The sequence below is a fragment of the Bos mutus genome, chromosome 19, assembly GCF_027580195.1.
Source record: "Bos mutus isolate GX-2022 chromosome 19, NWIPB_WYAK_1.1, whole genome shotgun sequence".
In the NCBI taxonomy this organism is placed as follows: Eukaryota; Metazoa; Chordata; class Mammalia; order Artiodactyla; family Bovidae; genus Bos; species Bos mutus.
This window is the reverse complement of record NC_091635.1, coordinates 40970571-40983327: the sequence shown is the minus strand read 5'-3', so window position 1 is coordinate 40983327 and position 12757 is coordinate 40970571. Positions and strand designations below refer to the sequence as shown.

Here is a 12757-nt window from a genome sequence, read left to right as displayed (position 1 = left end):
ATAGATGTTTTTCTGGAACTCTCTTGCTTTTTTGATGATCCAGCAGATGTTGGCAATTTGATCTCTGGTTCCTCTGCCTTTTCTAAATCCAGCTTGAACATCTGGAAGTTCACGGTTCATGTACTGTTGAAGCCTGGCTTGGAGAAATTTGAGCCTCCAGGAAGGATGTCTACAAAATCGGTGATGTTGGTACCGCCTCTGTGGGTCGAGTGGAGACTGGTGTTCTCAAGCCTGGTATGGTGGTCACCTTTGCTCCAGCATTACAAGTGAAGTGAAATCTGTTGAAATGCACCATGAGGTTTTGAGTAAAGCCCTCCTTGGGGTCAATATGAGTTTCCCTATCAAGAACTTGCCTCCCTGGAGAAGGAGATGGCAACCCACTCCAGTACTCTTGCCCTGAAAATCCCACGGACGGAGGAGCTTGGTGCAGGCTACTATCCATGGGGTCGCAAAGAGTCGGGCACAACTGAGCGACTTCACTTTCTCACTTTCACAATTCTCTATATGTCATTTTTTAGTAGCAAAACCAGATCTGAACTGACATGAAATTTAAAGTCTTTATCCCACTTAATAGTATGAACATTCATATTTTCCTGCAGATATATTAATATATTTGACTACAGAATGCTGACCCAGGGCTATACTTAGATAATATCACTTTCTAAATTCTAAAAAACTAGAAACACATTTGGCTCCAAAGATGTCAGATAAAGAATTGGGTTTTTGTTCATTTGCAGTGAAGTACTGCTGCTGCTGCTAAGTCACTGCAGTCATGTCCGACTCTGTGTGACCCCATAAACGGCAGCCCACCAGGCTCCCCCGTCCCTGGGATTCTCCAGGCAAGAACACCGGAGTGATTTGCCATTTCCTTCTCCAATGCATGAAAGTGAAAAGTGAAAGTGAAGTCGCTCAAGTCGTGCCCGACCCTCAGCGACCCCATGGACTGCAGCCTACCAGGCTCCTCCATCCACGGGATTTTCCAGGCAGGAGTACTGGAGTGGGGTGCCATTGCCTTCTCCAAGTGAAGTACTAGGCAGCCATAAAAAAGAATGAATGAGATTTGTATACATGTGCTGCTACAGGATATTCTCTAAGACACATTATTAAGTAAAAAGAAAAATACAGAACAATGTATTGCATGCTATCATTGTGTTAAAAGGCAGGGCAGAGAGGATAGATAGAATATTTCTGGAAGGACAGAAATTGATTACAATTGTTGTCTCTTGGGAGGGCAACTGGGGGGCTAATGTCAAGAGCATCGTTCCCCTCAATGTATTTAGTGGTTGTTTTTTTTTTTTTTAATTTCACTTATTTATTTTATTTTTGCCCGTTCTGGGTCTTCATTGCTATGCTATGGTTTTCTCTAGTTGTGGCGATCGGGTGCTAGACCCTAATTGAGGTGCATGGGCTTCTGATTGCTGTGGCTATTCCTGCTGTGAAGCTGGGGCTCTAGGGCACACAGGCATCAGTAGTTGGGGCACATGGGGGCTCAGTTGCCCTGTGGCATGTGGGATGTTCCCAACCAGGGATCAAACCCTGGTCCACTGCATTGACGGGCAGATTCTTAACCACCGGATCACCAGGAGAGTCCCTGCCGCTTAGTATTGATTAGGCAGGTTGATCAGACTCTCTCTGGCCTCTGAGAAGAAATAACTGGAAGAGAGGAGTATGAAGACAACACCAGGTCCAGGGCCCAGAGGGGAGTGAAGGTGTGTTCATGGTGGCACACAGAGAAGCTGTCCAGAGAGCATGGTCCCTGGAGGTACCCTGAATCCTCACCTCCCTGCTTTGCTGGGTCCCCCTGAGATCCCAGTCTCCTCCTCTGCTTGGCGAACATGAAAGACATCTCTAGTCCTTGTACCACAAGACTCTGTTAACACCAGGAAGTGCTTGTGTGTGCGCATGTGTGCATGTGCACACTTACATGTGCGTGCAAAGGGAAGGCTTAACATTTTCTAGGTGCTTGAGTCAAATGACTTCTGCAGTCCTTTACAAAGTGAGCTCAGCAGAGGAGTGTGCTGTCAGGGGCATTTTGCCGAATCTCCCATCAGCTGCATGAGGAGGCAGTCCATTATCACAAAAGGCTCTCAGAGTGGTTTACAGCGCGGGCCCAGAGCTGCCTGCCTGGGGCGCACAGCCAGGAACCCGGAAGCCTGGACAGCCTACAGTCCGCCTGGAGCAAGGAAGACCCCTTCAGCCCTGAGTGCAATTGTGCTGTCTTTTCCATCCAAGGCCATGGCTGTCTCTGTTAAATTCTAGACACGCTAAGGAATGATCACAATTATGTAGTAACTAACATTTACGGAATGTTTACTATGCACAGTGCTAGACACTTTATCACTGCCTTGATTCTGTATACTAAGTCTCCAAGGTGGGAATTATCAAATGAGGTGAGAAGGGTCAAGAGACTAGGCTAAAGGTCACATGACAAGCATTTGAGCAGAAGCACATTGCAGGCTCCATTCACAGCGTGGCCTGGGGCCTCCATGGCTCTGTGTAAGAGCAGGGCGTGTCCTGAACTCTGTGCTCTGGAGCCCCACAGTGTTTCTGTTGCCATCAGTGTGGGCCCTGGTTAGTAAGGGGTTGATGAATAAATATTTCTTCCTCCTCCTCAAAAAAAAAGAACTTGCCTGTCAAAGATGTTTGTTGTGGTCATGTGACTGGTGACAGCAAAAAGGACCCATGGATGGAAGCAGCTGGCTTCACAGCTCAAGTGATTATCTCAGACCAGCCAGGCCAAATCAATGCTGGATATGCCCCTGTGCTGGACTGTCAGTCACATTCTTGCAGGTTTGCTGAGCTGAAAGAGGTAATTGATCATCATTCTGAGAAAAATCTGGCAAGTGGCCCCAAATTCTGGAAATCTGGTGATGCTGCTGTCACTGATATAGTTCCTTGCAAAACCCACGTGTATTGAGAGCTTCTCTGACTATCCTCTTCTGGGTCATGTTGCTGTTCGTGACATGAGACAGACAGTTGCTGTGGCTGTCACCAGAGTAGCAGACAAGAAGGCAGCTGGAGCTGGCAAGGTTACCAAGTCTTCCGAGAAAGTTCAGAATATTACCCCCAACACCTGCCACCCTCATCTTAATCAATGGTGGAAGAATAGTCTCAGAACTCTTTATCTCAATTGGCCATTTAATAGTAAAAGACTGGTTAATGATAACAATGCAAAGTATAGCCATCTCTGCTCTGTTTTGGTTTTCAGTTGGGTGAAATATCTTTTCTCATCCCTTCTCTTTGAGCCCATGTCTGTCCTTAAAGCTGGGTTTCCCAGGTGCTTCAGTGGTAAGGAATCTGCCTGGTGATGCAGGAGATGCAGGAAAGGCGAGTTTGATCCCTGGGTTGGGAATATCCCCTGGAGTAGGAAATGGCCACCCCCTGAAGTATTCTTGCCTAGGAAAATTCCATGAACAGAGGAGACTGGTGGGCTGCAGTCCATGAAGTTGCAAAGAGTCAGACATGACCGAGCACACACACACATCCTTAAAGGTGATATGAGTCTCTTGTAGGCAGCGTATGTGTGGGTCTTGGATTTTTTTCATCTATCCAGCCACTCTATGCATTTTGATGGAGAGTTTAATCCATTTTATTGATAGATGAAGACTTAGTCATCTTATTAATTGACATCTAATTAAATGTCATCTTGGGACTCCCTGGTGAGTGGCTGAGACTCTGCACTCCTAAAGCAAGCGGCCCCAGTTTGATCCCTAGTCAGGGATCTAGATCCCACATGCCGAAACTAAGAGTTCGCGTGTAGCAACAAAGATGGAAGGTGCCAGGTTCCACAACTAAGACCTAGGACAGCTTATATATATATATATATATTCTCTCTTCCCGGTGTTTTTTTATGGCAGGGTCAACTCTTTTAAAACATCAATTTCATCACATTTTGTCCTATGCTTAAAAAACACAAAATAAAATCCAAATTCCTTGATTTACTGTGAATAACTCTTTACAGTTGAAAAATTATGTTTTTTGCCTCATCTTCTGCCCCTTTCTAGACTATAACTATGCTCTGCTGTGAAAGCTTCAAATACTTATCGAACTTTCATTCCCTAGCATGTAATGTTCCTTCTGCCTCAGATAGTCTTTCCCCACTCCTTTACACAGACAAAATGTTTTATTAGTCACTTACAATCCAGCTTGGAAATCTGTTTTTCTGTGAAAGCTTCTCTGGGTAAATTAATCGCCTCTGTGTTCCTTAACATTTTGTATATGCCTCTGCTTTTGTCCTTACAGATGGGATTGCATCAGTTTATCCCATTTTCTCTCACTGAACTAGGAATCCTTCAAAAGCAGATCTTACCCATCTTTTTAAAAAAATATTTATGTATTTATTTGGCTAGGCCTGGTCTTAGTTGTGACATGTGGAATCTTTAGTTGTGGCATCTGGAATCTAGTTCCCTGATCAGGGGTCGATCCAGGTTCCCTGCATTGGGAGCACCAGAGTCTTAGCCACTGGACCACCAGGTAAGTCCTTTATCCATCTTTTTAAGCCCAATGTCTGTCTGCATATAGAAGGTTCCAAGTAAAAGTTTATTGAGTTGAATTTATCTGGGTGCATCTAAGCAAAACCAATTTGAAAAGAAACGGGAAGAAGTTTTCTAGCAGGAGATAGACACTGTAAACAAAGCAGCCTATGAGAATGCACTACTGGGACCTAGCAAAGCAATCGATTTTATCTTATTCATTATTTATGAATTGCTTCAAAAAGACTTTGAGGCAGCTATTTTTAAGTGTTTGACACTGTTGTCTCCAAAGGCAGTACAATGGGTTTATCTGAGCAGAACATATGTTGCTAAAAAGAAAGTGAATACTCTAGCACATTATACATGTGTGCTAAGTCACTTCAGTCATGTCTGACTCTTTGCAACCCTATGGACTGTAGCCCTCTGGCTCCTCTTTCCATGGGACTCTCCAGGCAATAATATTGGAGTGGGTTGCCATGCCCTCCTCCAGAGGATCTTCCCAACCCAGGGATTGAACCTGCATCTCTTATGTCTCCTGCATTGGCAGATTAGTTCTTTACCACTAGCAACCCACTCCAGTGCTCTTGCCTGGAGAATCCCAGGGATGGGGGACCCTGGTGGGCTGCCATCTATGGGGTCGCACAGAGTCGAACATGACTGAAGCGACTTAGCAGCAGCAGCAGCACCACCTGAGTAGCCCCTGAAAGTGAAAGTGAAGTCGCTCAGTTGTGTCCGACTCTTTTCGACCCCATAGACTATAGTCTATCAGGCTTTTCTGTCCATGGGATTTTCTAGGCAATAGTATTGGAGGGGGTTGCCATTTCCTTCTCCAGGGGATCTTCCCGACCCAGGGATCGGACCCGGGTCTCCCTCATTGTAAACAGACGCTTTACTGTCTGAGTAGCCCCTAGCACCAGAGAAGGTGATGGCACCCCACTCCAGTACTCTTGCCTGGAAAATCCCATAGCACACTGCTGCTAAGTCACTTCAGTCGTGTCCGACTCTTCGACCCCATGGACTGCAGCCTACCAGGCTCCTCTGTCCATGGGATCTTCCAGGCAAGAGTACTGGAGTGGGGTGCCATTGCCTTCTCCATCAGCAGCCCCTAGTACATTATAAATAAATCATTTCACATTAAAAAGTCCGTGGATTGTAACTTTCCTAGAGGCAGAAGCCATGTGTATAAAATTTACTTTTTATGTAGCACCTAGCTACACAAACTCTTAAATGATTTTTGGTACAACAGTGATTTTGATCATCTGTGACTGAATCTAGTCATTTGCAATGAAGAAGGGGAGGTGGCAATTATCCATTTTTATTGCTTAGTATGAATAAATAAGCCAGATAAATCATATTCCTCTCAGAACTCCCCCCTCCAAAAATACTTTTTAGCAACGTTATTATTCTAATGTCTGTCTTTTTCACACAAATTAGGTAGCCAAAAGAGTTTCACTTCATTTCACTTTGTAATTTCAAAAATTAATGAGGATGGTGATAATGTTTTAAAAATTCAATTGCATTATTGTTGCTGGTTTGTTTGTTCTTTTTCACACTAGTGGTGATGACTACTGTGGTAGTCTCCTGTTTCCCTTAACACTGGCCTAGTACTAATCTAGCTTTGGTCAGTAACAACAGTAATAACAGTAATAACAGTAACACAGTTTGAGAAGTTTACCGGTTGAGAACTTATAACCATTCAATAGAATGGTGGGATGAGGTGGGGGTAGGGGCAGATTTTGACCTTTCAGAGCATTTTTGGTTGTTTGTTAATATTTTCTTTCCCTGTTTTTGAAATTAATACTAGTCTGGTAATACTTTTTCTTACCACTTGGTGATACCTTTTTGTGGTCCAGATGAGTGAGTCAGCACCTCAAGAGGAACCTAAACCTGCTCAGGTATCTGGTCTGCATAGTTTCTAACCATTTAACCATGAGAGGATTTGAGATTCAATTTGGAAAATTGAGATGCAATGTCGTATACTGTCATTGAATTATTTCTCTTTTTAATTGATGTGTTCTCCATTAAGTTTTGACAAAAATGGGGTCAACTAATAGTTGAGTCACAGTGGCCTGCTTCCAGTTGCTTGGTATTCTTGGTATATAACAGGTCTGTTACCGTTTGAATTTTTTAATACAGCTACTCTATGTGATTTTATTTGGTATGATGTTTACTCATGGGAATTTTTTACATAAAAAAGCTTGCTCTGCTAAGCTAAGGCGCTTCAGTCGTGGCCGACTCTGTATGACCCATAGACAGCAGCCCACGAGGCTTCCGCATCCCTGGGATTCTCCAAGCAAGAACACTGGAGTGAGTTGCCATTTCCTTCTCCAATGCAGGAAAGTGAAAGTGAAGATGCTCAGTCATCTCCGACTCTTTGCGACCCCATGGACTGCAGCCTACCATGCTTATCCATCCATGGGATTTTCCAGGCAAGAGTACTGGAGTGGGTTGCCATTGCCTTCTCTGAAAGCTTGCTATGCTAGAGTATAAAACATTAGTTTTATTTCCAGCCCCTATTGAATACCATTTACTAAAACTATGTCCATTTCAGGAAAATGGAAAAGAAGACAAAGAAAGGAACCAGGAAGGAAGTGAAGCAGAAGAGCTTATTCAGGTAGAGTTTTCATGAATAATCAGATGTTAATGCTGGAGAGTAACTGGAGAAATTAATTTTCCTAGAAAAAAAAAATGTGGATACAGTGGAGGTGAGAAATAGATTTAAGGGACTAGATCTGATAGATAGAGTGCCTGATAAACTATGGATGGAGGTTCGTGACATTGTACAGGAGACAGGAATCAAGACCATCCCCATGGAAAAGAAATGCAAAAAGCAAAATGGCTGTCTGGGGAGGCCTTATAAATAGCTGTGAAAAGAAGAGAAGCAAAAAGCAAAGGAGAAAAGGAAAGATATAAGCATCTGAATGCAGAATTCCAAAGAATAGCAAGAAGAGATAAGAAAGCCTTCCTCAGCGATCAAGGCAAAGAAATAGAGGAAAACAACAAAATGGGAAAGACTAGGGATCTCTTCAAGAAAATTAGAGATACCAAGGGAACATTTCATGCAAAGATGGGCTCGATATGGACAGAAATGGTATGGACCTAACAGAAGCAGAAGATATTAAGAAGAGGTGGCAAGAATACACAGAAGAACTGTACAAAAAAGATCTTCATGACCAAGATAATCACGATGGTGTGATCACTCACCTAGAGCCCGACATCCTGGAATGTGAAGTCAAGTGGGCCTTAGAAAGCATCACTACGAACAAAGCTAGAGGAGGTGATGGAATTCCAGTTGAGCTATTCCAAATCCTGAAAGATGATGCTGTGAAAGTGCTGCACTCAATATGCCAGCAAATTTGGAAAACTCAGCAGTGGCCACAGGACTGGAAAAGGTCAGTTTTCATTCCAATCCCAAAGAAAGGTAATGCCAAAGAATGCTCAAACTACCTCACAATTGCACTCATCTCACACGCTAGTAAAGTAATGCTCAACATTCTCCAAGCCAGGCTTCAGCAGTATGTGACCCGTGAACTTCCAGATGTTCAAGCTGGTTTTAGAAAAGGCAGAGGAACCAGAGATCAAATTGCCAACATCTGCTGGATCATCGAAAAAGCAAGAGAGTTCCAGAAAAACATCTATTTCTGCTTTATTGACTATGCCAAACCCTTTGACTGTGTGGATCACAATAAACGTGGAAAATTCTTCAAGAGATGGAAATACCAGACCACCTGACATGCCTCTTGATAAACCTATATGCAGGTCAGGAAGCAACAGTTAGAACTGGACATGAAACAACAGACTGGTTCCAAATAGGAAAAGGAGTACGTCAAGGCCATATATTGTCACCCTGCTTATTTAACTTATATGCAAAGTACATCATGAGAAACCCTGGGCTGGAAGAAGCACAAGCTGGAATCAAGATTGCCAGGAGAAATATCAATAACCTCAGATATGCAGATGACACCACCCTTATGGCAGAAAGTGAAGAGGAACTCAAAAGCCTCTTGATGAAAGTGAAAGTGGAGAGTCAAAAAGTTGGCTTAAAGCTCAACATTCAGAAAACAAAGATCATGGCATGCGGTCCCATCACTTCATGGGAAATAGATGGGAAAACAGTGGAAACAGTGTCAGACTTTATTTTTCTGGGCTCCAAAATCACTGCAGATGGTGACTGCAGCCATGAAATTAAAAGATGCTTACTCCTTGGAAGAAAAGTTATGACCAACCTAGATAGCATATTGAAAAGCTGAGACATTACTTTGCCAACAAAGGTCTGTCTAGTCAAGGCTATGGTTTTTCCAGTGGTCATGTATGGATGTGAGAGTTGGACTGTGAAGAAACCTGAGCGCCAAATAATTGATGCTTTTGAACTGTGGTGTTGGAGAAGACTCTTGAGAGTCCCTTGGACTGCAAGGAGATCCAACCAACCAGTCCATTCTAAAGGAGATCAGCCCTGGGTGTTCTTTAGAAGGAATGATGCCAAACTTGAAACTCCAGTACTTTGGCCACCTCATGCAAAGAGTTGACTCATTGGAAAAGACTGATGCTGGGAGGGATTGGGGGCAGGACGAAATAGTGGACGACAGAGGATGAGATGGCTGGATGGCATCACCGACTCGATGGACGTGAGTTTGAGTGAACTCTGGGAGTTGGTGATGGACAGGAGGCCTGGCATGCTGTGATTCATGGGGTCGCAAATAGTCGGACACAACTGAGTGACTGAACTGGACTGATTCAAAAAGATGAAATGGCAAATGGGAAAAAACAAACACATGTTGATCATTAAGCTGACTCATCTGAGTCAGTTTCAGGAAACTTCCACAGAGAGGTAAATTATTTGTGAAGAGCTATTATGACTTTATAGAAATGGTATGGACCTAACAGAAGCCGAAGATATTAAGAAGAGATGGCAAGAATACACAGAAGAACTGTACAAAAAAGATCTTCACAACCCAGATAATCACAATGGTGTGATCACTCACCTAGAGCCAGACATCTTGGAATACGAAGTCAAGTGGGCCTTAGGAAGCATCACTACTAACAAAGCTATTGGAGGCGATGGAATTCCAGTTGAGTTATTTCAAATCCTGAAGGATGACGCTCTGAAAGTGCTGCACTCAATATGCCAGCAAATATGGAAAACTCAGCAGTGGCCACAGGGCTGGAAAAGGTCAGTTTTCATTCCAATCCAAAGAAAGGCAATGCCAAAGAATGCTCAAACTACCACACAATTGCACTCATCTCACACACTAGTAAAGTAATGCTCAAAATTCTCCAAGCCAGGCTTCAACAATACATGAACCATGAACTTCCTAATGTTCAAACTGGTTTTAGAAAAGGCAGAGGAACCAGAGATCAAATTGCCAACATCCGCTGGATCATTGAAAAAGCAAGAGAGTTCCAGAAAAGCATCTATTTCTGCTTTATTGACTATGCCAAAGCCTTTGACTCTGTGGATCACAACAAACTGTGGAAAATTCTTCAAGAGATGGGCATACCAGACCACCTGACCTGCCTCTTGAGAAATCTGTATGCAGGTCAGGAAGCAACAGTTAGAACTGGACATGGAACAACAGACTGGTTCCAAATAGGAAAAGGAGTTCGTCAAGGCTGTATATTGTCACCCTGCTTATTTACCTTATATACAGAGTACATCATGAGAAACCCAAGGCTGGAAGAAGCACAAGCTGGAATCAAGATTGCCGGGAGAAATATCAATAACCTCAGATATGCAGATGACACCACCTTTATGTCAGAAAGTGAAGAACTAAAGAGCCTCTTGATGAAAGTGAAAGTGGAGAGTCAAAAAGTTGGCTTAAAGCTCAACATTCAGAACATTAAGATCATGGCATCCGGTCCCATGACTTCATGGCAAATAGATGGGGAAACAGTAGAAACAGAAAGAGACTTTATCTTTTTGGACTCCAAAATCACTGCAGGTGGTGACTGCAGCCATGAAATTAAAAGATGCTTGCTCCTTAGAAGAAAAGCTATGACCAACCTAGACAGCATACTAAAAGCAGAGACATTACTTTGCCAACAAAGGTCCATCTAGTCAAGGCTATGGTTTTTCCAGTAGTCATGTATGGATGTGAGAGTTGGCCTATAAAGAAAGCTGAGCGCCAAAGAATTGATGCTTTTGAACTGTGATGTTGGAGAAGACTCTTGAGAGGTCTCTTAGACTGCAAGGAGATCCAACCAGTCCATCCTAAAAGAGATCAGTCGTGAGTGTTCATTGGAAGGATTCATGTTGAAGCTGAAACTCCAATACTTTGGCCACCTGATGTGAAGAGCTGACTCATTTGAAAAGACCATGATGCGGGGAAAGATTGAAGGCGGGAGGAAAAGGGGATGACAGAGGATGAGATGGTTGGATGCCATCACCGACTCAATGAAAATGAGTTTGGGTAAACTCTGGGAGTTGGTGATGGACAGGAAGGCCTGGCGTGCTGCAGTCCATGAGGTTGCAAAGAGCTGGACATGACTGAGTGACTGAACTGAACTGATTATAACTTTATAGATAAAGTTCGCTTTCTAAAATTAGCACTGTTATCCTGCATATGAGAATCACCAGTTATTAGGGGAACTTCACTATCATTCTGAAAATGTAATTTCCAAGTTAATCATTTAAGTAAGTTTGTGTTTAAATAAATAGAAGGCTTCTATGAGGAAAAATATTTTAGAGAAAAGGGGAGGCAAGTGAAAATAGTTATATGGATTCACCATGAAGTTGACTAATGTGAGTCTTAAAATATTCTATACCTTTTAAAAGTATATCAGGGAGTTCCCTGGTGGTCCAGTGGTTAAGAATCTGCATTGCAATGCAGGGGACTCGGGTTTGATCCCTGTTTGGAAATCTAAGATCCTATGTGCCTTGGAGCAACCAAGCCGGAGCGCCATAACTAGAGCACCCACGTGCTGCAACTACCGAGCCCATGTGCCACAACTGCAGAGTCCATGTGCCCATAAAGAAAGATTGCACATGACACAGTAAAGATTTCACACGCTTTGACTAAGACCAGCATAAATAAATATTCTAAATTAACTTCTAAAAAAGTGTATCAGCATGAGTACAAAAAGCTATTTTACCACCATTTATTCATAAAGCTAAAGTTTACTTTCCTTAATGAAGATGAAAATGTTTTTCTCTCCACCACAAACTTAGAAAGTGATTCTAATAGTCAAAGAAAACAGCCGCATTTTCAAAGGTTCAGAGGTTCGATTTCACTCCATTGTGGTCTCAAATTATGTTTTTAGAAACATAATTTCTAATTAATCCTTGTATAATTCAAGGATTAATGTACATCTGGAATAATAATCTTAGCATGTTTCTTTGTTAGCCGTAGGAAGATATGATGACGTGGTGAACCAATGAATGAAGCCAATAGACTGTGATTACTGCTTTGCTTCTAATACAGAGCATTAAATCCTAGGAAAATCAAGGAGGAATATTTGGTAACTTTTACAAGGAATTTATCTGCATTCTTTCATTGGGAGAGCTGATGCAACTTTGATGAAAAGCAATTTATTTTTTAACTGGTGTTTCTTTTCTCCTTTCAGTCTTCACAGAGTATATCAGACAGTTCGGCATTAGGGACCCACAGCAATGTGATAGGAGCAGCAGCAAACAAAAAATCCCAAGGTAGAGAACTACCTTTTCTCCTACACACTAGAATGTAAAACTATTGTGAAGTTTTCATTGGGGATGGATTCTTCAAGATTTTGCCTTTCAAAAATATAATACCAGGAATGAATATATACACACATACTTTTGTTATTGTTCAGTTGCTCAGCTGTATCCGACTCTTTGCAACCCCATGGACTGCAGCACGCCAGGGTTCTCTGTCCTTTACCATCTACCAAAGCTGGCTCAAACTCATATCCATTGAGTCAGTGATGTTGTCCAACCATCTCATCTTCTGTTGTCCCCTTCTCCTCCTGCCTTCAATCTTTCCCAGCATCAGGGTCTTTTCTAATGAGTCAGCTCTTCGCATCAGGTGGCCAAAAGTACTTGAGCTTCAGTTTCAGAGTCAGTCCTTCTAATGAATATTCAGGGTTGATTTCCTTTAGGATTGACTGGTTTGATCTCCTTGCAGTCTGATGGACTCTTAAGAGTCTTCTCCAACCCACAATTCAAAAGCATCAATTCTTCAGCATTTTGCCTTCTTTATGGTCCAACTCTCACATCCATACATGACTACTGGAAAAATCATAGCTTTGACTATATGGACCTTTGTCAGCAAAGTAATGTCTCTGCTTTTTAATACGCTGTCTAGATTTGTCAT

The 12757-nt window shown here is 42.6% G+C and overlaps 1 protein-coding gene across 1 annotated transcript in view; it reads left to right on the top strand.

Annotated features, from left to right (window-relative positions):
• Positions 1–2963: 2963 nt before the first annotated feature.
• The window catches only part of EFCAB5 (EF-hand calcium binding domain 5), a 90756-nt gene continuing 80962 nt past the window's right edge, over positions 2964–12757 (top strand). Inside the window, exon 1 of the mRNA XM_070357337.1 lies at positions 2964–3144. Within this exon, the coding sequence (XP_070213438.1) occupies positions 2964–3144 (181 nt within the window). The remainder of the gene's footprint in view (positions 3145–12757) is intronic.